The 24549-nt window shown below is 34.2% G+C and overlaps 1 protein-coding gene across 7 annotated transcripts in view; it reads right to left on the bottom strand.

Annotated features, from left to right (window-relative positions):
• Window positions 1–245: 245 nt before the first annotated feature.
• Window positions 246–24549, bottom strand: part of LOC137252629 (long-chain-fatty-acid--CoA ligase 5) — a 39326-nt gene continuing 15022 nt past the window's right edge. The window contains exons 1-11 of one of the 7 annotated variants that reach the window (XM_067788628.1): window positions 19634–19853; window positions 10902–11239; window positions 9020–9055; window positions 2733–2906; window positions 2110–2647; window positions 1693–2046; window positions 1431–1633; window positions 1286–1368; window positions 995–1223; window positions 662–835; window positions 246–581 (exon numbers count right to left, since the gene is read on the bottom strand). In XM_067788628.1, coding sequence (XP_067644729.1) covers window positions 444–581; window positions 662–835; window positions 995–1223; window positions 1286–1368; window positions 1431–1633; window positions 1693–2046; window positions 2110–2647; window positions 2733–2906; window positions 9020–9055; window positions 10902–10973 — 2001 coding nt within the window. In that variant the 5' untranslated portion in view covers window positions 10974–11239; window positions 19634–19853 and the 3' untranslated portion in view covers window positions 246–443. Of the gene's footprint in view, window positions 582–661; window positions 836–994; window positions 1224–1285; window positions 1369–1430; window positions 1634–1692; window positions 2047–2109; window positions 2648–2732; window positions 2907–9019; window positions 9056–10901; window positions 11881–19633; window positions 19854–24549 lie in introns of those variants that run through there. The other 6 variants (XM_067788631.1, XM_067788632.1, XM_067788630.1 and 3 more) reach the window with 6 other exon arrangements.

Below are 24549 nucleotides of genomic sequence, written 5' to 3'. Positions count from 1 at the left end.
TGTTCTTCTAAAAACTTTTATTTCTAAAGCTAAAAGTGGTGAGCTATTTGATTAAATTAATTGCTACTGGTTTTTTAATTATCAATAGTTTCCTCATTTTAATTGCAGCAGGGTAATAATATTTGGTTTTAATTGCATATCGACAAGTGTTTCTCTCTCGAAATTGGTTTTCTCTAACCAATTTTTATTTCTTGTAAACTTTATATTTGTTTATTTCTTTAAAAATCCTTAATGGATCACTCCCGTTGTTTTAATTTTTTTTCTGTGTTCTATTGTGGAATATTATACAATACATATAACTACACTCTCTGACATTGTTTGTCGTTTAACGTTCCCTGCAGCGCTTCGAGATGGCAATTTTTTTGATTTTATTGCCTGATTCCGTTTTGTTTGTCTCTGAACCAAGTTCAGCTCCAGAACTGATTTGCTGTTACATTTTAGTTTTAATCTAAATGTTTGTACATATCATCCAACTGTGGCTTGAAATAGTTCTTCAATTGCGGTCGTTTCGCTTTGAATGTAGGCGTCAGTAGTCCATTTTGTACCGAAAATGGATCAGGATGCAGGTAAATATCCTTGACCTATAAGTTGAAGCATACAAAAATATTATAGAAAATTATATTTGCGCTTATTTTGCATTAATGCACTGTGTTGCACTCACCTGCTCAAATGATTTCAGACCACTCTGTTTTCCCCAGTTCAACATATCGTTCATGATGAGCTCCTTTACTTGTGGATTATTACACAACACGGAAAGTGTGCCTCTAACATGATTTTCGTTGGCCCACTGCTTGAGAACTTCCACATCAGGCACGACAACCGCAACAATGCAACTCTAAAAGCACAAAACAAATAAAAAACAGAAAAGTCGGACGTTAGAACTATTACTTAAAAGTTTGGATAATAGTTTGTATGTTACAGCAACAATTTTAACAAGATCAAGACCGATTTATTAAGAAGAATCTGATGCATATAACAAAACAGTAAAACATACCTTCAGACTCTCACCGTAGACATACACCTGGTTTACGTACTGACTCAAGGTGTATATATTCTCTATTTTCTCCGGCACAATGTATTCACCTTGACTGAGCTTGAAAATATGTTTACGACGATCAATGATACGTAGCGTGCCATTTTGAAGCCACATACCAACATCTCCTGTGTGATGCCAGCCGTCTGAGTCAACGGCTTCTGCAGTCTTCTCTGGGTCTTTGTAATAGCTGTGTGGGAAGAGTATGGTAAAGAAACCTTAGCTTTTTACAGTGCACATCTTTTTACGTACCCGTGGAATACATTAGAACCACGTACGCACACCTCTCCTTTATTTTGACTGGCGAAATATTCCATTTCCGGTACATCCACCAACTGTAAGATAGAAATATTATAAACAACATACTTGGAAGACATTCAAATGAAGTCAAGCATACCTTTATAGCATTACAGGACACTGGTGGACCCACATGATTGGGCACATAATCACCCTGTACGGTTAACGTAATGGCGCCCGTACACTCAGTTTGGCCATAACCCTCCAACACCAAACAGCCAAGCGCGCAACGCATAAAAGTTAAAACATTCCCGGCTAACGGCGCCGAGCCAACAACCATCAAACGTAAATTTCCACCAAAAGCTGAAATAAAAGCAATAAAAAAAAACTACCGATGACATTTTACGTTCTTCACGTCCTACCTTGATGCACTTTTTTGAAAACCAATTTATCCCAACAACCATTTCGTCGCATAATACCGCGCGATAGCTCCTTCTCTTTTGCCTTCAGTGCCATATTGAATAGCGTACGCTTAATAGCCGAAGAAGATATCTCATTCTGTATCTTATCGTAAACACGATTTAATAGACGTGGCACAGCCGGCATAACTGTCGGTTTTAGCATTTTTAGATCATTGGTCAACTCCTTAATATCACCTGAATAAAAACCTACACAACCACCCACATAGTAGATGCCATTCTCACAACAGCGCTCAAACATGTGAGCTAACGGCAGGAACGATATCATCACATCACCGGCACGTATGCGGTGTTCACCTAAAAAGATTGATGGTGCACATATTAATAGAACAACAAAAAGAAGTGACATTCTTGACTCACCCATTTGCAAGATCACCGCGCATACACCGGCCACAACATTACCATGTGTTAGCATCACACCTTTTGGATTACCGGTTGTACCGGACGTATAACAAATGGTACATAAATCATCAGCAACTGGTGGTACTTCCGGATGATTACCCTTAGCACCCAATTTCTCTACATCTATGAAGGAAAATATTTGAATGCCACGACTTCGGGCGCGCTCCAGAGTTTGCTGACGTATTGGCATAATCGAAACAATAATTTTTAATGTAGGTGGCGCTTTTTCCAAGATCATCAAAGCCTTTGCATCATCTTCAACAACGACTAAAGACATTTCCGTTTGACGCATAATGAATGCACACGCTTCTGGTCCCAATGTATCGTATAAAGGTACAACAACCAACGAAAAACTATAACAACCCTGCTCAAAGAGAATCCATTCGGGACGATTTTGCGAGTAAATGCCAACCAATTGTTTGGGACGCGCACCCAAAGCGATCATGCCAGCACCGAAATTTTTGGCGCGCAACAAAGCTTCGTCATAATTGATCCACTGCTTTAAATAAAGAAAAAGAAACAATATTAATGATTTTGTTATTTTAGAATCTCACAAAAATTATAAATAAATGTTGACTTGCCTGATATGGTGATGTGAGTGTCTCCCGCCAGCCCAAACATGGTCCGTTGTTGGAGGCATAGGCACCTTCGCGAAATGTTTGATATAATGTACGTACATTTTCGGTAATGTAACTGATGAATTTGCCATTTTTGGCTTCTTTGTAGAATTTTGAAACATGTATTTGATCGGGACCCTGCGTGGAAAAGTGGTAGCATGCGAAAGGTGTTTATGTAAGTTGGGAAGAGAGATAAAGGGAAAAGTTCTTATAAGTATTGAAATGAAGTTGAGTGATTTTGAAAAATGTAAATATGTATAAACAACGAATATGTATGTATGTACGGTTTATGCGTTCTATGTCGTATTGATGTTGTTCGTGGAATAAGGAAAAAACCAGAAAATTTTAAAACCATTCACAGCTATATAAGTTGAAACACTCGCTGATTTCAGGGGACACTTTTCTGAGTAATGAGCCTATCCAAAAAACGTCTCAAACTGATGAGTGATAAATGTAATAACTTATGAGAGCTTGCACTTAAATAGCTAAGTGGTTCAGCTAAGGGTTTTTGAGTCAGGTGCTGCATTGTCCTAAAATTTATCTTCGACTCTCAAATAGTCGACCGCAGAGGTAGTAACTTGCTTGCACAGGAGTCGAACTATATTCGGTCTGCACACGACTCATACAATCCAAGCATGGTAAGCAAGAGTAGAAGAGCAGCAAGTTCGATTTAGTTTCATGTAAACTTAAAACCAGACAAGATGACGCTGCATTATTTATACGGACACCAGCTAATTGGAGACTCTTTGATTAGCTTGATGAGCACAATACCACCTGCACATACTAATTTTTTGTGTAATAAACAAAAGGCAAAAAGCATAAACAGTAGGAATAAACGCGTAAAAAGTGTAGGAGACAATTAGAGATGTAGTGGTAGCGTGTCTGGCTACCATACCGAAGATTGTGGGTTGAAATCCCGGGCAAAGCAACATCAAAAATTCTATACACAAGTTTTTTCAATTAGAAAAAATGTTTTTTAAGCGCCGTTGACCCTCGGCAGCGATTTGGCAAACTCTCCGAGTGTATTTCTAGCATTAAAAGCTTCTCAGTGAAAACTTATCCGCCTTGCAGATTTCCTTAAATATTTAGGCCCGTTCCCACCAATTTGTAGGAAAAATGAAAAGGAGCACGACGCAAATTGGAAGAGAAGCTCGGCCTAAATCTCCCCCTTGTATTTTTTTATTTATTTTTTGCTCACCTATAAGGAATGACCACACTAGGAAATTAGCAAATTAATAAATTATTATTAGACAATTTTATATACGTTTTATTGTGCATAAATCTTCATTGATGACATATTAATGGTCATTCAGTATTAATTACGAGTAAATGTGACAAAATAAAAAACAACGACCGAAGCGTTATTAATGAACATCACTTTGAATGGGCAGCGCAAGGAAAATTAATCAATGGCTCGTAGCTCATGAGTCGACAGGTGGCATACGAATAAGTGGGGCTAATCCATACGAAGTTGTAGAGAGTGATTGGATAATAAAGAGCTTTCTTTGTACAACTCATGCAGAATAAGGAATGCTAAATCGTTAGGCACACGAAAGTCCAAAGATGAAATTTCTAAATGTGTACATAGAACCGAGCGAGTTCACGAAAGATGCTTAAAAATAATTTCAATGAATGATATTCAGATCATAAAGTATGATCTTTCTATATTTCAATGAAATCTCTTTAATCCGTTTAGCTTTATTATACTCAGCTGAGCAGAGCTCACAGAGTATATTAATTTTGTTCACATAACGATAATCCATAACGGCATAAACTAATCGAGATAGATATAGACTTCTATATATCAAAATAATCCGGGCGAAAAAAGAAATTTATTTAACCAGGTGCGTCGGACGGATGCAGGTATCTTGATGAAATTTGGTATGTAGGTTCCTGGCCACTCATCTCAGATCGCTATTTAAAATTACCGAAATCGGACTATTACCACCCCCACTTTTTCGATATCGAAAATTTGGAAAAACCGAAAAAGTGCGATAATTCATTACCAAAGACGGATAAAGCGATTAAACTTGGGAGGTGGGCTGAACTTATGACGCAGAATAGAAAATTAGTAAAATTTTGGCCAATGGGCGTGGCACCGCCCACTTTTAAAAGAAGGTAATTTAAAAGTTTTGCAACCTGTAATTTGGCAGTCGTTGAAGATATCATGATGAAATTCTGTTCCCATATATGTGCCAGATAAAAATTAGCAAAATCGGATGACGAACACGCCCAGTTTTTAAAAAAAATTTTTAAAAGTAAAATTTTAACAAAAAATTTAATATCTTTACAGTATATAAGTAAATTATGTCAACATTCAACTCCGGTAATTATATGGTGCAACAAAATATAAAAATAAAAGAAAATTTCAAAATGGGCGTGGCTCCGCCATTTCTTATTTAATAAGTTGAACAAAAGTTTACCAATCCTTGTGAAATTTGGCTGAGGCATAGATTCTATGACGATAACTGTTTTCTGTGAAAATGGGCGAAATCGGTTGAAGCCACGCCCAGTTTTTATACACAGTTCACCGTCCCTCGGCCGTTAACACGATAACTTGAACAAAAAACGATATATCTTTACTAAACTTAGTTTACGTACCTATCTGAACTCACTTTATCTTGGTATAAAAAATGGCCGAAATCCGACTATGACCATGCCCACTTTTTCGAAAAATGAAAAAAAAGCCATAATTCTATACCAAATATGAAAAAAGGGATGAAACATGGTAATTGGATCGGTTTATTGACGCAAAATATAACTTTAGAGAAAACTGTAAAATTGGTGTGACACCTACCATATCAAGTAGAAGAAAATGGAAAAGTTTTGCAGGGCGAAATCAAAAGCTCTTGGAAGCTTGGCAGGAATACTATTCGTGGTATTACATATATAAATAAATTATCGGTACCCGACAGATGATGCTCTGGGTCACCCTGGTCCACATTTTGGTCTATAGATCTAAGGCCCACTCCCTTTTAAATAATCATTAACACTTTTCATTTGATACCCATATCGTACAAACACATTCCAGGGTTACCCTAGGTTCATTTTCCTACATGGCGATTTTCCCTTATTTTTTCTCCAAAGCTCTCAGCTGAGTAGGTAATGTCCGGTTACACCCGTACTTAGCCTTCCTTACTTGTTTTTCCTTAAAAATGACGATTTAATATCGAACTAAAATTACGTCACAAATTAAGAAAATGTTTAACAAAACATGCCTACATAAAGGATTTAGTCATGTTAATTATAAACAATAATAAAAAAAACTACTCAACTACTTACATATATCTATATCTTCATAAGATATTTAGATATTTTCGAGGATATCCTCAGACAGCTCTTCAGCGCTTCCAAACCCTAAGCCAATCACATTCATGAACACGTTCCTAATATTTTTTGTAATTATTTTAAACACAATAAATACATACATACTTTGTATGTAAATCTATTTATAATTGAAATTCTAAATGGTGTATATTTAAATGATTGATGAAACCCGTATTGCACTTAAAGAACTATGTATATACATACATACTTCGTTTAGAGTATTTTTAGTTTTCAAAATTTTGCATCACAATTTGCGTAAACTTACGTCAAATGTAATAAACCAGCTGTCATTTAGTGCTTAGACTTTCACACACATAAATAGGTGTGTACGTGTGTATGTGCATTAGAGTGCTTCAACTTTAAGGTTCCAACTGGAATTTTGTTTCTGTTTTTTGTTTACTTAGGAAACCTCAACATGAACAACAACGCAGGTTAATGATCACATTTAAAGAGTAAAGTGGAAGAGCAAGAATTATAAATATTTTTGAACGGAGTCAATGGACAAAAAACTAGATAGTACCTAGTTAGAAAAACGAAAGTTGAAAGGCTCGACCTTTATATAAACAAACTGTCAATTTTCAAAAAAACTATCGATAATATCGGAAGGTTATTGAAAACTTTACTCTGGCGGTCGACTGGTAAAACACGTTCAAAAATATAGGAAAAGTAATCGAAGTGCGCATTTGGACCTCGCTACAAATAACCCAAAACCGAGAAAATAATAACAAATTTTGATCCGATTTTTTATTATCATATTTTTATGATCTTGGATTTAATTGTCTGTTCGTTCATATATTACATTCACAAAATGATGAATAATTAGTTTAGACTTCTTTCTTTCTTTTATTGAATTTTTGTATTTTATTATGGACATTGAATTAAGCGGCATACAAACGGACGCAGTCAAAGTCTAATGAAGGCGTGCCGGATTAGAAATCTGATGACTTGATCTCGAATCTCAGCTCGGGAGAATATAATTTCTAATTTGAAAATACAGAGATATCTGATGAGATTTATGGTAGGGTCAAATGCCATTTAGATTTGACCCACATCTTTAAAACGAGCTAAATAAAAACCAATATGTTGGTAGAGATTCCAAACTGATTCCCCAAATTAATCGTACTAAGTAGGTATATTTCTCCTTTCTTTGTACTGAAAGTGAGGCAGTCTTATATTTATGCATACTTCGTAATATTTATGTAAGTAATTTTTTTTTATTTTTTTTTTTTAATTTTTGAAATTTTTACAGCATAATGTACCACAATACCTCACAGAGAAGACATATATGAATGAAAATTATAAACAAACGTTCAAAGATTTCAAAATGGAAATCTCTTGTTCATTATTAAAAGAATATGAATTTTCTATTTTCATTCGCTTTTTCTCAACTCAAGCTGCCATACTTAGCTTCCAATAAAATTGTTTTTAATGTGCTTTTTATGTTATTACGCGCAAAAACAACTCAAATTTATAATGCCTCCCATGAACATGAATAGATATAAGATAAAAGACCTGTACTGCCTGTTCAGACAATATCGAGTGCTGAGTGGAATATCTCGATTGTCCGAATTTTTTTTCATTTAGGTCCTTTGTAACATGTTTGAATATATAAATATTTGCATTTGTGCTCAGATTGCGCGTTTTTGTAACAAATTCTGAAACAGAGCAATTTTCAAAGATTTACTGAGATCGGGCGTTTTTGAAACAGCGGCCGATATGTAGGTTGATATTCTACAAAGCAGTCGATATAATCTGCGGTATAACTAATAAACTTAAATGATCATTACAATTGGACTATCATGACATTCTTAGTTGAGCCGAGCAAGAGGCTTTGTTGCATGCCTTTTAGAGCTATTGATTAATTGATTAGTCGATAAGCTAAAGTTGTTTGGTAAAATAATAGATTATCAATTTTCGACTTGTTGTTTGCATTCGACTCGTAACAAATTAGATACTCTAATATTCTTTTTTGCAAATTTTCAATGATTACTGCGATTCGTGAGGATATTACGCAGATATTGTAAGCCATCAACAGCAACATCAATAATTAGCCAGCTATGCCTGTTTTGCGATAACCGACGCCAATTAGGAGCACGAAGGGAGATTTACGAGTATTTCGAGATACGAGAATCTCGCGAGAAGCAGAGCTCTCGATTTCTCGGGTCTCGGATTCTCGCTTGTGTTCGAGAAGAAATCGTAAGCTTTAATTAAGATATTCACTTTTTCGGCATATACTTCAAACTCTTTTGCATAAAGGGTATAGTTTTTCCCCGTAGCCGCAGATACCTTTGTCTAATTCGTTATCTATCATTATGTTTGTTTATAAGTCATTCATGAACTACACAAATGATTGATTCGATGGAATGGCAATGAAATGCGAATGAATGCGATTGCAAATGTTAAACGGAATATTTCATGCTCAAATAAATTTACAAAATTTTGGCTTAAAAATTTGTCAGCTAATTTTCTGCATTTTAATTGCTAATTCACATTGTGTTTATAATCTTGTAATTCATACACATACTGTGTACATATATATGTACATATGTAAATATTTACTAGATTGCATAAATCACTTCACCTAGACCTGCAGGCACATAAAACAATTTAAATGTTTTATGTAGTTTATAAATAAAATCAACGAGATGACAGTTTTCGAAATTAACGATTCGAACTAACTTTGTATAGACGATACACAGAGTATAACAAATAGGAACATGACGCAGGACCCAACAATGCGAGACATAACAAAAAACACACTCAAACTTATGTCTCTATGTAATGTCAACATTTGCAAGTAGATATGTATTTACATTAAATGTATGTTTTATGTATATATGCATATGCAGTATAACAATATGTACACACTAAATTGGGCATTTACTGGGATGTGAAAGTCATTGTTAAGGGTTTAACTGTTTTACCCTGCGGTGAATGTCTGATCGTGGATCGTATCTTAACTAAAAGAATGCGGGAGGAATTGTTTATGGCGCGTATATAGAAATTATTTTGCGAATTTTGCCGATTTCGTTGAGCATTGTTGTTGTTGACATATACATATAACGAAAAAATAAAAAACAGTAAAATAAAATAGTAAGTAAACAAACAAATAATAGATTTATTAAGAATAGAATAATAAAAATAACTCTAAATAATAAGAGAGATTGATCTATAAGAAACGAAGTTACTTTCCCGTTTTTCGAAGTAAGTCTCTGACAAACTTCGAAATTGGACCCTTTATAATTAAAAAAATTAAGCCCGCACAATTGTTTTTTTGTAAGCTTATCTAAGAAGTTTTAAAATAGACCAAAAGCACATCTTCGAAAAAATTTTAAGTGATAAATTGCCCAACCATATTAGAAAAGTGGACGGATCTGGTTATGCGACGCATGTACTCAACTGTATTTTGATGTGCTGGGTACGAATCCGCTAGCGAAATTGGCCGAATGTGAAGACTAGGCGTTTTTTGAGGTTAGGGACGAATCGGGACAGCTAAGCCAATTCTGGAAGTACATGTGTCGCATTACGAGATTCACGAACAGTTTTTTTTTTTTTTTTTGTGTAACTAGCTGAGTAATTTAGCACTTTCAATGTTTTCGAAGGTCTACATTTAAAACACTCAGAAGGCCTCTTAGATAAACTTGCAAAGAAAAAAGCAAATATACAACCAGATATGAAATTATGAATTTTTAAACGTATTAAAAAAACATATATAAATAGAACAATAATCGAATGCAAAAATAAATTTACATATATAAGGAGGATTCAATTTCGAACTTCGAAAGCCAATGTTCTGGAGGCTAACTTGGAGAGATTTAAGGGGGTGTGTAGAGCAACACTTCCAAGGGGTTACCATCGCAATTTATAGCATCTCCAACCCAATGTTGAACCTCACCTACCCGTGACGCATACTAAGACCCAGTATCGTGTCTTAGAATAATGATCGAAATCAATTTTTTTAATTCAAAATCTCTAAGATGGTGAACGGGATTACTACCATATTTGGGCTAGTTGTAATGCGTACCTATTATATCTACAATTTACCATCATTCATATAAACAGTTGGACAATTTTATGTTAATCATTTGATCACGGAAGGAGGATGCTGGATGGTTACAGTTTCAATGGATGGTATAAGGTTCAACGGGCTCGCATCGAATCATTCCCGCTTGTCGCTAGAAAATAAGTCGTAGAAGAAGGCTTATATCAAAAAACGGGGATATAACTTTATTGCTTATGGATTTATAGAAAATGATTGATTTGGCCCAGAAAAATCCAGAAAAATGGATTTTGTTGTACATATATTGCGATTTATGTGATGAATGTTGTTTCAAACAATCTACATAGCTGCACTGGGACATGTTCTTCGAAGAAATTTACCCCTAAAAGAGATTTATCAACAAAGTTTTTTATTTTGAAATAACGTAAAATTTAAGAGAAAAATAGCTTTCATCAAAATTATATATTATTGTTGAATGTTATAAATTTTCAGGGCTTTTAAACGAAATAAAAAATTTCACGTCAATTACTTAGAGAATACCAGAAAAAATATTGTTCTCAAAAATTTGGTTTGAAATATTTAAACTGTTCATATCACTTAGGCCCACTTACAGAATGGAAAGTTATATTTTTAACTCAGAGTTAACCTGACATGAGGGGTTAAATCATACATTGTTGACAGATTTTTCAAATTAACTCTGAGTTAAAAATATAGCTTGGTGTTCTGCAAGTGGGCCTTAATCTTTTTAAAGTACCAATGTAGATGTTATTTATTTATTTTTTGTTTATTTCAAAAACAAAATTTACCTTCAAAACTTCACTCTGACTCCCCATTTCGATGGGTGAGCGAATTGTTGTTATTTGACCGCAGCACGACATTTTATAGCGGCAAAAATTTTGACCTTTTCACTTAAATTGCTCAAATATTTCTCTTAACCCACTGTCACACACAAAACATCTATTTTTTTATATTCTGTGCACTATATTTGGTTTATTTACTTGAATTCTTATATTTAGTGTATATGAATAAATAAATTTTGCGCTCTTCACTTGTATTTCAATCAATTCGGCAGTTGTACTTTGAGGCTATTTTTATTTTTCTGTTTTATTATTATTGAAATTTGGCTTACTTTTTATTGTTTTTTCTATTAAATATAATTTAATTTGTTATAAATGCTTTTAGTCTTTCGTCGATTTTGTGGCATTGATGTGGTTAATGGTTTTTTTTAATTGGCAGTAATTGTCCGGAGATTATAGATTATAAGTAGCACAAGAACACAAATTTATCCTAAGCGCTAGCAAAACAAATACAAGAAAAAATATTGATACCAATCTGTCGCGCCTCTTAATTAAAATTTTTTCACACTTAAAATTTACAGTGGATATATGAAAATGACTTTTTACGATGTCTGTGCTTGCATAAGACGTGGAATTTCTGTGTTATTTTTAAAGGAAACCAACTAACGATTGAAGGTTCGATTCGAGCTCAAGGCCAGAACAATAATTTTTATGATAATTTATTAAATTTTGATGAGCTCGGGGCAGTTTAAAAAATTGAAACACAGTTTAAATGTTTGTATTTCTAATTTTATTTGGTCGATATTTCGATCTCATTCTGAGATCATCTTCAGGAACTGTGGACAAAAATAACAATTAGTTAACATGTAAACAATTTTTCACCCTAAACATAAATATTTTTAAAATTTTTATGATAATTATTGTTTTTTTTTTTTTTAATATTTCTATTATTGAGACATTTTAATTTGTTTTTGGAATAGTAGGTAGAATTTGTTTTTTTTTCAGACCACCCACCATAGCTGCACAGATAGATCTATTTCGAAGGGTGCTAAGCCATCATCTTCAGTACGCTTTAGGCACGCTGGCTATGAGCACGAATCGAACCTTGAATCGAACCTTGAATCACTCATCAATAGGCCGATAAAAAAAACAATTGAAAACAAAAAACTTTAATAAAATAAAACTATGTTAATATTTTTCATTTAAGTGTGTATTTAATTTTATGCTAATTTCTAACACACTTTTTTTGTATGACATTAAAATACTTGTGTTTTGTTGAAAGCAAGGCTGTTTAAATTTGCACACATTTTTTTTTATTAAGATTTTGAGTTTTAGTACTCTTTGCAATAAAAATTTAAAAAACCTAGATTTTGTAAGTGGCCTTAAATTCAGTATTCTAAAAATTATGCAGTTCAAAATATAATAATTTTTTTTTCATTTGTTTTACAATATGATGGAAATGCGCTCTAAATTGCCAAACCTAATATATTGAGTGCAAAGTCTGAGGATATGACACTTTTGAATGTATTCTTCCCAAATCCTGTACAAAATGAACTATGCAATAGGACTCACAGCTGAGTATATAACGATCAGTTACATCTGAACTTAGACATCTTTGCTTGATTGTGTTATTTTTCTATTTATTATAAATCAAAATCTAACAAATTCGCTGGGCTTTGTACTCAATTATTTATGCCTTTGTTAATTTCTTTTTATTTATGTTTAAAAAATCAGGACTATATAATTTTTAGTTATAAGCAACATTCGCGTGTTTCCTTTCCCTTCATTTTGGCATTGCGGCAACAGATGAGAGTATTTTCGCACATCATGCGCTCACGACGCTCACTACTTTGTTCTTGTGATCGCGGTGCCACAGTAATATCTGTCATGGTGTTGTTTTTGTTGTAGCAGTGCTTCCCTCCTTCCAATAGTTGCGACCTATCACAAATTGCCATCAATATCCTCTAACGGGAGTCCAAGGAAACTTGCTGTCTCAACCGGGGTAGACCATAATGAGAGGGGTGTTAGAGGCGTTGGTTCCACAATACAGTTGAAGAGATGGTTGGTGTCATGTGGGGACACGTTACAAGCAGGGCATATGTTTTGTATGTCGGGGTTGATTCTGGATAGGTAAGTGTTTAACCTGCTATGGTATCCAGATCGAAGTTGAGCTAGAGTGACTCGTGTTTCCCTGGGGAGTATGCGTTCCTCTTCTGCAAGTTATGGGTATTGTTCTTTGAGTACATGATTCACTGAACAATTCCTGGCATAGAGGTCCGACGCCTGTTTGTGTAGTTCACTGAGGTCGTGCTTGTGTTTTTTGGCATCATACGGCTGTGTTGTCAGGTGCCGTATCTCATAATGCTTGCGGAGATAAATATCTGTCATATCGACAGCCTGCACTGTTATTCTCATGTTGACGGAAATATCGAACAATTTTTTTTTTTTTTTATTAGATGCCCTATGCAGTTCTTAAGTAAACATTATAGGAATAATTATTTTAGTTGTATGGAAAAAGAAGCAGCCAAGATTTGTTTACGCATGTTAATTGGTGCAAAATACACATAGAATATTGAATTTTAATTTATTTCAATTAATGTTAACTTTTCTAATTTGTTTGCGGTTCAAATTGTCACTTTTTCTTAAAAAAAAACAAAAACAATGCGCAATCAGTTATATCTTAGCGAAACCAGAGTTGCCGTGTAGACTTGTTAATAATGTTCTTTAGAAATGGTAGTAGAAATTTCTCGAGAGCTGCGTAAGAAAATCGTGAGCATATGGCCCTTTAGAAGCAGATTACCTCATCTCGCTTGGTTCGAAAATTCCCTATTTCAGCACAAATTCAATATATTACCTGCTGGTATTTTATCAAAAAAGTTAACCGACTTCAGAGGTAGCACGTCTTCGAACTGGCAGTCAATAAAAGATGGAACTGCATTGAATTAGTCGTCTATACTATACTGCAAGCACTTTCTCTTCTTCTTCGTTATATTCTATTTTAAGGATTTTAAAGTTTTTATTTTGCTAGCAAACATTAAAGCGGCCGCCGTGGTTAGGAGGTAGTGTGCTAGCTTACGATACCGAAGGTCTCGGAAAAGTTACATCAAAGTACGTAAGGATTATGCCACAAATTGAAAGGTAAGTGCGCTCTAAACATACCTGAAGGTATATAGCGCCAAATTAATAGTATAATTAATAAAAGCCAAAAAATATTCTCAACCGATTTACTTTAAGTATTCTTTTTGTGATTTCTGTTAACTTTTTTGATATTAAACTTTTGCTGTTAATCCCTTTTTTCACTCATTTGTCAATCAGCATGTTCTTATTTTGCCGGCTACCACTGTATATTTATAAATAGGAAATTCCAAGGTAAAAGTCATGGCGAAATTTTTCCAAAGTAACTACAAATTATATTAAAATAGATATTTTAAGATGTCGAAAAAATGTATGATGTACGCATGCCGACGTAAATAATTTCTAATATTTAAATGACGCCAGAAAAAAACCTTTCCTAATGCTCTTGCGATAGCATTTCATTGTACCCTGGTGGTACTTTTATAAATAAAAAGGAAGAAGAACGAAAATTACCAGCAATTTTATGCTGCTAAGTAATATTTAAAACAAGGAATATATCTAACTAAATTTTTTTATTAGTCACCAAAAATATTTGAAATGTGAATTGTTTGTCATGCATCATAAAATTGAGAGCAAGAATTCCAACTGTCCCTGCGGGAATACTTTGAGTTTGTGAAATTTTACTTGTATTCAAAACTTGTTGTATATGTTTTGAGATAACTTGCTGCCGGAGGTGCAGGTTGGAAGAGGTAACATTAGGCAGGCTAAAGCTCCATATATTAGGAGTGATATATGTATGTATATAAAAGACGTGTATATATTTTCATAGGCCTTTATAAATTTGAGTGTTTTCTTTAGCTCCCATACATATATATATACCCAAATGTCCACAAATAAGTGCATATAACTACAAATTCTATATATTTTATCGAATGCATATATTTTTTTGCTCTTTTGCAATTTTTTTTTTTACTTTTTTGACACTTTGCTTCGTTAATATAGCTTTGCCTTTTAGATATAGACAATATATGTATGTATATACATATGTGGACGTCACATCTGTGAGTTTTCCTTAGTTTTATTTTGCTAGTTATTTGGGGTATTTTTTGTTTGGTGATATCCTGTTTGGCTTCAACCTCTATATATGAACACTTCCGTTCACCTGAATAGATACAACATTTTCTGTTCTTCACTTATAAATTAGCTCTAACTCGCGTATATTATTTTTATGCTGGAACCAATTATTAGGAGTTCAATTGAAAATATCTTGTTTTTACCCTCTATTCAGAAACACATTTACGTTTATTGTTAGTCAATACTTGAAAGATGATGCTCCGGCTAAGAAAGTATTCTTCTTGGACCCCCCCCCCCCCCCCCTACGGAAGCAGAGGCAGAGGGCGGATCCCACTCCGCTTGAAAGATCTGGTTGAAAACGATTCAAATTCCCTTTTTGTTGCCACTTGGCGTCAGTTTGCGTCAGTTTTCACAGCGAAGAAGCGACTGGCGCGCCTTGTTTGACGGCCACATCCGTTGAAACGGTTAAGCGCCAATTAAATAATTAAGTTAGTCAATACTTTTTATGGAATTGTATTTTATCTTTATTGTATTTATCTTATACAATTTTAATCGCGCACTGAATCAACATAATCAAATAGAAACTATTGATTGGCAACAAAATAATCACACGGCTGGGCTGGCGTTCAGCCCCCCATTGAACTTAATATCGTTCTCCTTCTGGTTGATTTTCTTTGAATAAAACTGTTCGTGATTGTTTTTTTTTTTTTTGTACCTTTGAGGTTCAAAGACAAGTAAACGGACCGGCCATTGACAGAAAAAAAGCTTTTAATTCCATTTTCGTTATAACATTTTTCTGCGAAAATTAACTTTTACGCTACGAAATTCATTGATCCTATTAAAACGAACGTCAGTGTATTTATAATAGAATTGTCGTTAATCAAATTGTACGACTGAATTATTTTGTAAATTTGACAATTAAAAAAAATGTTTGACTTTCGTTTTCTGTGTTCTAGTTATACGATTTACAAACACATCTTTTTATGTTTTTTTTTGCGTATGTATGTATATATGTACACACCTTTGTATGAACTTTTCATTTAGATGTGCTCCTAATTCATAAATTCGAGTATATATTCAAGAGGACTATAAACATTCAAATATTTATTAAATATATTAATATAAAGGCACTTGTAGCTGCTCTACATCGAATCGCACTCGTTTCCGAACTAGCACAGAACTATCCCATAAAGAAGCAGTACAGTACTAGTTCCAATTATGTCGCCTCGCTGTGCTTTCAACTGACATTTTACACATTCTGATGTCAAAATAAATGATAATTTTCCCCCTTCCAGGCATTTCGAACGCGTTATTAACTGGTTCAGTCGTAGGAGGTTCTGGAAGAGTCGTTGTCTTTGAGTTATTAATTTAAATTCATATATCTCAGACTTAAGCGCTGTTCATACAAGTGTGCCTCTCAACTGTTCCGCTCTGCATACGATTAGCACCAGTTCGGAGGTATTCATTAAACCTGTAGTGCCAAACTGGAGCTCTGCGTAACTGTCTCATATTTTCGTTGCGGGGTTCTTTTGTATGTATGTAAGTTAATTCAATTGCAAAACCTTTATTTGATCGAAAATAGGCCTTTTCTGCAAATTTGAATGCAATTGTTTGTTTCATTTTCGTTTAATGTTCAAAACACCAACCACACCTCCTACAAATCTTGAATTGAAAGGTGAATTAACTCGTTAATAGGTTTAATTGCACTTTTAACTGAGTTGAGCTATATCGCAAAGTACAATACTATGTATTCAGTTATCAATTGCCTCTGCCAAAATCCATTGAAACTAGGTAAAAAATGTCGCACTTGTATTTAAGAGGATATGTTTCTTTTTTCAAAGTTAAGTTTTTGCATTGCCGTTGTCACTGTTCACAAATAGGCGTTCCTGTGGTATTTTACAAAGGAAAATCAGTAAAAAGGTCTCATAAAGTTTTTCGTTCTTCTCTAAAGTATCTAGAATATATCATGCAGTCCCAAAAGCGAGATTTTAAGTAGGCTATATGATTTTTCCGTTTTTGCCAGTTGTGTTTTTTTTTTCATCCAGAATTATTGTCTCCAATTGGTTTATTTGACCTTTATTGCAGAGTTTCTTTTTCAATTTTTCTGTTGCGGTAGTTGTTGTTTTTTCTGCTCAGAGAAAATTGTTGCTGACAACTTTTCCGTTTCATAAATATCAATTTCGACTGTGACAATATTGGAATATTGTCGACAATTGTCGGTCTAACAAAATTGTTGTCGCAATAATGACAAAACTAGATAAAAAGCTCTGCCGGAAATAAAGGCTTCGATGTGGGGGCAAGGTGCTTGCCTGCCGCACCGATAGTTCTGAGTTCAAGTCCCGGGAAAAGCAACATCCACATTATGTAACTGTCAAAACGAGATTGTGATGAAATTGTCCCTTTCAATTATATTCTTAACCCATGAAGGGTGTCATGTCTCCAAATTGTCATGATAACCGTTTAACTGGTGTTATGGCACTCCTTAATCTATCAACCGAAATTTTTATAATTTTTATTTATATTACAGAAAAATTACAAAGTTTGCAGACGGCGATGGTTACTAGGGCATGCTTCTGAATTTCACTTCTTCATCAGCTAGCTTCTCGGGAGCGGAGTATTGAACTCAAAACCTCCATCATTCATACTTTATACTAGCGTAAAGGCAGATGCCTTTATCCACTCAGCCGTATGAATGCCGCGCTGCTCGCTTTGCAATTGGTCTCTAAGTGTTGCACTTATATGCTTTTTGAGCCTAATTTTGTGGACTAATTTTTTTTAACCCGATGACAGAATTTCATAAAGATATCTCAACTCAGATCGTCACCCTTATCTATTCGGTATACCTCTTGGTGGGTCTATCTCTTCTTCTTTAATGAGTTATAATTTTGAGAGTCGTGTCAAATTAACTATACCATTTCCTTTTCGTGATAGGTATAACAAGTACTTGTCCTAAAAGTATAGCCAGGTTAGGTTAGGTTAAGCTTGCTGCTCCATGAGGACCTTAGATAAACTGAATGACTCCGTAGTGTTATCAGAAGTTCGTTTAACGACCAAACTGAAAAAGGGAATCAAAAATCAACATATAAAATAACTCCGTTCTCTTGGAAAATACTAGAATCTTTCTATGTCGTATTGCACTTGTTGTTTCCAGATCTGAAAGCTGTGTCACTTTTAATAGCTTGAGTCTTGGCCTGGCAGGCGCGGGGTACGATATAACGCAGACCCTACTCCTTTCACCACCTTGGAACGATCGGTGTACACGTTTTAAGCTGCTCCGAGGCACTAAGCCTTGTTGCAGTTGTTAACGCTATGTTCTTCGCCACCAGATCTGCAAATGGAATGTGCAGAATACCATACAGTAAAAATAAAGCGAAGAACTTCGATCTGGTCCAGTTTTCAGCGCTTCCTTGAGTAGCTGTGCTGAAAGAATTTTAAAACTCATCTATGAAACTTGTCTGTTTTAATGAATTCAATTTGAAGAGCCTTTCCTTTTTCAAGTATCTAGGAAAAACCGTTGCAGTCATGACAGAGCTGTCTTTCCTGAGCTTTGGATTACTCGACAAACTAGGAAAATTTCAAGAAGTTGTTTACTCCTTCTTTTTCTTCTAATGCTTTTTCTCTCTTTTAACCCTTTACAGTGTAAAAATATTTATCCGCTGCCCTCTACCGACTTCTTTTCTTTCAGTTTCCTTTCCTTTCTTTCCTTTTTTCTTATATTTTGAAGTTTGCTTTTAATGTTTGACTTCAGAGTGTTAGCCGTAATTAATTTAAAATATTCATCAAGTATAAAGGATATCTGTCAATTACTTAGATTTTTACTCTATACTCCATGGAGTACTTCCGTCAAATTTTCGATGTGTATGTATTTGGTTTAGAACAATTTTTTTGACGTATGGGTGTTTCGCTAAGATAGGGTTTGCAGCGGGTTTTGCTTTCAAGTATGAATGATGCCGGCGTGTAAATATGATTTTCAGGGTGACGATACAGCGCCACCTATTATTATGCCCTCACTGTACAAATACATTCTAAGATTAATAGTGTCTGCATTTTGGTCAATATCTCCATACCCGAATCAACTATGCATATAAAATTCCTTAAAACATGGTAAAGCCTCTTTGCTGGTCTTTGATTTATTGCAAAAATTGATCTGAATGGCGAACTTGGACTCGTTTACATCTTTTCAAACTATTTAGTTTATTTCGGCGTCCGAAAAATGTGCACTGCACCTAAATTTGAGGAGGTGTCTTCCGACTCCTAGCCCTCTTAGGCCGATCTTTGGTTGCTAAAAAGTTCTCATCATTTCGGCAATAAGTACTACATATAATTCGTTTCCTATATTCGAAACAACCCAAATGCGTACGTTCTGGCTATTCAATTTTATTACAATCAATTGCTGCAAGACTAAACTAGTTTCAACTAATTACACTTTATTTTTAAAAATCAAACCAAATAAAATGGTGTATTTTTTTTATCTTGGTCAATTTAATATGAATCTGCAATTTTTGTTGTTATTGTTTATATTTTATTTTAAACTCAAAATGCCAGAACAATTTTCTGCCAATTTTACGTAACAATTAAGCACCGATGCTGACATTTTTATTAATTAAAATTCACATTGCATAAAACGATTGCGTTTTCATAAGTTTTAAATTCTTTTAACTTGAAATTTTTTATTTAACTAAAAATATGCACAAACATTTGCCACAGCAAACAATTGGCACAAACGCCCACAATTAGTTATAATAAATTTTGCACTTTAACCGTTACAAAAAGAAAAGTAGGCGAAATTTTTAAAATTACCGAAACGACGTTTAACAGCAAACTAAAGTTTTAAAACAATTTTTAGCAAAATCGTTCGCATTTTCGAACATTCTGTTTTCGAGGTTTTTTCGAATTTTATACGCAGCTCATGAAAATGCTGAGCGAGAGTGGGAGACACACACATTCGTACGTATGTATGTATATCTGCTTATATACAGAACGTGCAAAATTTTTAATACGAATCGATTTTCAATCCTTTTGGTCAAATTTTCGAAATAGAGATTTAAGCAAAAGAAAATTTGTATTTTCTTTTTTGAAATGTTTAGCTTTTGTGCCGCTTTTCAGCGCTGCTTTTCACGCGATCAATTTTTTTTCTTATGGCACATATCGTTAGCTTAATGTGAAAATGTGCTAAGTCAACTTTTACAAATTTTACAGCAGACGAAAAAAAATGAATAACTTTTGAAATAACCTTCCTTTTTCAAAACTGCGAATGAGAATAACTTACTTGCAATGCTTTTGAGTGTAGAAGCTTTGAAAAAGATTTAAAAAAATTATGTATGCCAACCCAGCAGCTGTTTTATGACTTAGCACAATTTCCGCACTTATAACAAATTTTTTCTCCTGACTTTGCACATTTTACTTAATATGTTTTCCCATCACTCCTCACCTTTAATGATTGAAATAAAACACTAAAACTCTTTTGCCGGATGGTGCGCAGATAATAATTTATTTTTAAATACAAACAAATGCTGCGTTGTCTCTTGTTCTAAAAAGACAACTGCCACATATTTTATCTACAAACTAAATGCTAAATCTCTTAATCATGTTGTCAAGAAAGTAAAGACTAGGGTGTAATTTTTTACTCCAAACTCTCTTTTTCTAGTCACATTGACTTCGTTGTTTCAAAATTTGCTGCAATGGTTGGGTTCAGTAGATGTAACACCAGTGACCTTAAGGGCCCTATGACGTAGAAGACACTTTATATATCCTTGGTCAGAAGTCGCCTTGAATATTGTTCAATAATATGGAATCCTTTATATGAATATAACTCCTATAGAATTGAGAGTTCAAAATTTTTTTACAAAAATTGTTTTAAGTATGCTTCAGTGGCCAGGTGGCCTCCCATCATATACTAGCAGGCACAAATTGCTTGGTCTTCAGGCTTTGCACGACAGAAGAACTTGTATCTCACTCCTGCTTGCCTTTAATGTAATCAACTTTAACATAAATTGCTCCGATTTATCTAGTTTGTTCATTCCATATATTCCACTGCCTTATATTTGGCATTATAGATTATTTATCGAAATAACTAATAAAACGAATTATGCTATGAATGAACCTATAACTAGGACTATACATCTAGCAAATCGATTCAGTAGTGTTATTAATTTTAATAACAGCTTATATAAGTTTAAGATTGAATTGTTTTCTACTTTTTAACTAGTCTGTAAGAAAGTAGTTATCGACATGTAAGAATTGAAGTAGATTATGGTCAGTGCAAATCATTTATCACACACCAAAGGCATGTCTCAATTGGGTGAATCCAAACTCAAGGGATTGCCAGCGCAATATATAGCTTCTCCAACCAAATTGCCAACATCACCTACCCGTGGCGAATTCTGTTTCATTGACAGCCGAGGCTTTGGCGACACCAAGTTCCTCATGGAACTAGGGTGTGGGGAGGGCGGGATGGCCTATAAGGCTTAATGTGGTCATATAAATAGTTCCCGAGATGGTAGGGCTAGTACTTTAATAGTGCTTTGTTACCGGAAGGTAACACTCCCCAAAGGGAGTGTCTTTATCGTTAATACAACAACAACAAAGCATGTACTTTTAGACTGAATGAATTAAATAAGTAACTAAAATGCGCGCACAAAGGAATGACTAGTAATTCAGATTGATATTATTAACTGGTTGACTTAGCACATTTTTTTTGAAGAGTTGACGACTTGGCAATTTACACATCATCACAAACAGCACGTAAAAATTAAAAATTAAAATATTTTTTTCTTGTGATCGATGTATTTTGAATTCAATTTTAAAACTGCATTAAAATACAATTTTTCAAAAAAGTGACTTAGCACATTTTCACATTAAGCTAACGATATGTAATATTGACAAAAAATAATTATATGCTAATGATAATGGGGGCATGGCGCTAATGTGGACTTTGTGTAAGGAGAAGAAATTATGCAGACATGATTTTTCTATTTTTAGTTTTTGCTGCTATTACAATAATTTATCAATGCACGCCGGCATGACACACTGGTAGTCACCGTTGAGGTCGTGGATTCAAATTGATTAACATTAAAACAGTTTTTTCTAAGAGTAACCGCCTTCCGTCAAATCCGTTTAGTGAATTTCTGTTACGCAAAGCTTCTTTTACAGAGATTTTGATGTCGGCCTAAGAATTTAGGTCTTACGATTTACTTACACAACACAAACTCGGCTAACCATAAAAAGAGCGGATATTGACGTCAGTTCGAAAACGGTATAGATACCAAAGATTATCGAAAAGTAGAGATGTCGCAGGCGCAAACTTCGGTGGAAAGCAGCGGAGCTTCACAAAATTCTAGTAGGTCACTTTCACCACACCAAAAACTTTAATACAATTTTTAACATAATTTAAGCGCACAAATACACTGATTGGAGTTTTAGAAAGTAAAAGTTAAAATTCTGAACACATTAGCTGAATAAAAAGTGTACAAATAATTGTTAAATAACAAATACAGACAGTGGTAGCTTAACAAATTCTGCTGTGGTAAGTGGTGAATGTGACCTACCAGAATTTTGTGAAGCTTGCTTCACACGATTTTTCGTCCCTGCAACATCTTACTTTTCGATAAACTTTGTAGATACCATCAACTCAAGCTCGTTTAAGATTTTTTTTCAGAAATGCATGAATTAATGCTGAGATAGAATGGCAACCGAAACAGTGTGATATTCCAATGTATTAAAAAATTTGTAAATATTAAAAAAAAATAAAATTTTATCGCAATTAAAAAAAAAATTCGTCATAGCGATTAGCAAAAGCGTTAATGATGATGTGTTTAGAAAATATAAACAATTTTGTGGCTCTGCTTAATTGTTTTTACAAAATTTGCTTGTTAAATAGATCAAAGGTAGAAATAAATTCTGAAAATCTATTTTGAATTATAATTGAAGTTAATGTTTATTTGTGTTATATTTGTAAATATGTATATGCAGTTTTGTTTATCTGTAGGTATGTATATACAAAGCCCGCCAACATATTTGGAACTCAATGTAGTGACATACATATATATTTCGATTTTTATACTCAGCTGTGCATACCTCACAGAGTATATTAGCTCACGTTCTTTTTCAGAAAAAGTATTGGTCCGAAAAAAAGCATTATTAAATCATCACAGATCTCGGCAGTCAGTCGGCTTGCCTGAAAAATGAACAAAATCGGCTAAAACCACGCCCTCTTTTGTGTAAAAGACTTTTTAAATGATGGCAGACAAATAAATAGGCAATATCTTTGCGAAAAATAACTTTATTTGAATGCTTTTTAACACTCAAGCCATCAACACCAAAAAGTTGGAAGTAGCACAACCTTTTTTTGACAAATCTAGCATTTCGGGAGCCATAACTTGTAGAACAGACCTATCGTGAAAAAATGTATCATTCCTTTGTAATGAGATATATCTTATAAATAAATGGATGTGTGTGTCCTAGAGGCGTCGAAAGTACTCAACAGATCTTCACAAAATTTTCAGGGTAAATTCACGTGGTCACCCGCTTTTTTTCTGGCTATATAACAATTTAAATGAGAGTTGTCGGCCACCTATTAGGAGATATTTAAATTTGCATTACGTCTGTTTATTTGAAGCATGTGGCCAACATTTGGTATAGAAAATCCAAAAATGAAAAAAATTAGGTGGAAGAGGTAGAAGGAGTAGAAATGAAAATGGAAGTAGGAGCAAGAGTGGAACTGGAAATGGAAACGAGTGGACCAAGCCAAACAAACACAAATTTTTAACTCTCTATTTGCTATATAGAACAAAGATTACATATAAGAGCGCATGTCACATAGGTGGGTAAAAGTGGGGGTAAGAATGAAAGCAAAATACAAAATTGCGATATCTCCATAATACTTTGAAGGGGGTATCCAATATTTGGTACATATACTCCATATACGATATGATTTACATGGAAGAGGTAGAGGGAGTGAGAGTGGTAATTGAAATAATAGGAGTAAGGAATGAGAATAGGAGTGGATTTGCGAATGAGAGGGAATATTCAAATTAGAAAGTTTTTGAGATAAGCGGAATAAGAAAAGGAGAAATGGAAAAAGTAGTAAAATGGTGTTATTGTTGATGATATAGATAATGATAGAGGGAAAGGAGGCTAACTTATTAAATAAAGAGCAGAGCGACGTCTGTTAGTTTTTAATAAAAGTGGATAAAATCAGTTGATAACCAGTTTTGATAATACTGTGGCGAATACTAGCATTTCGATACATCACTATCCTGCCAGTAAATAAATGTTCAACAACAGCAAAGTAAGCAAACGCACATTTTTATATGTGAACACCAAAGCAAACCACACATACATGTAAACAGCTATCAGAGCGATGGGAATATTTTACACATATATATGTACACAGCAATAAAGTGAGCATAAGGCAGACATACATGTACATACATATATAGCCAAAGTCAATAAGAGATACATAAACCAAAACAAGTAAGTCACTGTTCGAGAAGGCTGTTCGTGAAAA

This window comes from Eurosta solidaginis, chromosome 5, assembly GCF_040869045.1.
Source record: "Eurosta solidaginis isolate ZX-2024a chromosome 5, ASM4086904v1, whole genome shotgun sequence".
Classification (NCBI taxonomy): domain Eukaryota; kingdom Metazoa; phylum Arthropoda; class Insecta; order Diptera; family Tephritidae; genus Eurosta; species Eurosta solidaginis.
Note: the sequence above shows the minus strand (reverse complement) of the source record. Positions and strands in the feature narration are given on the sequence as shown.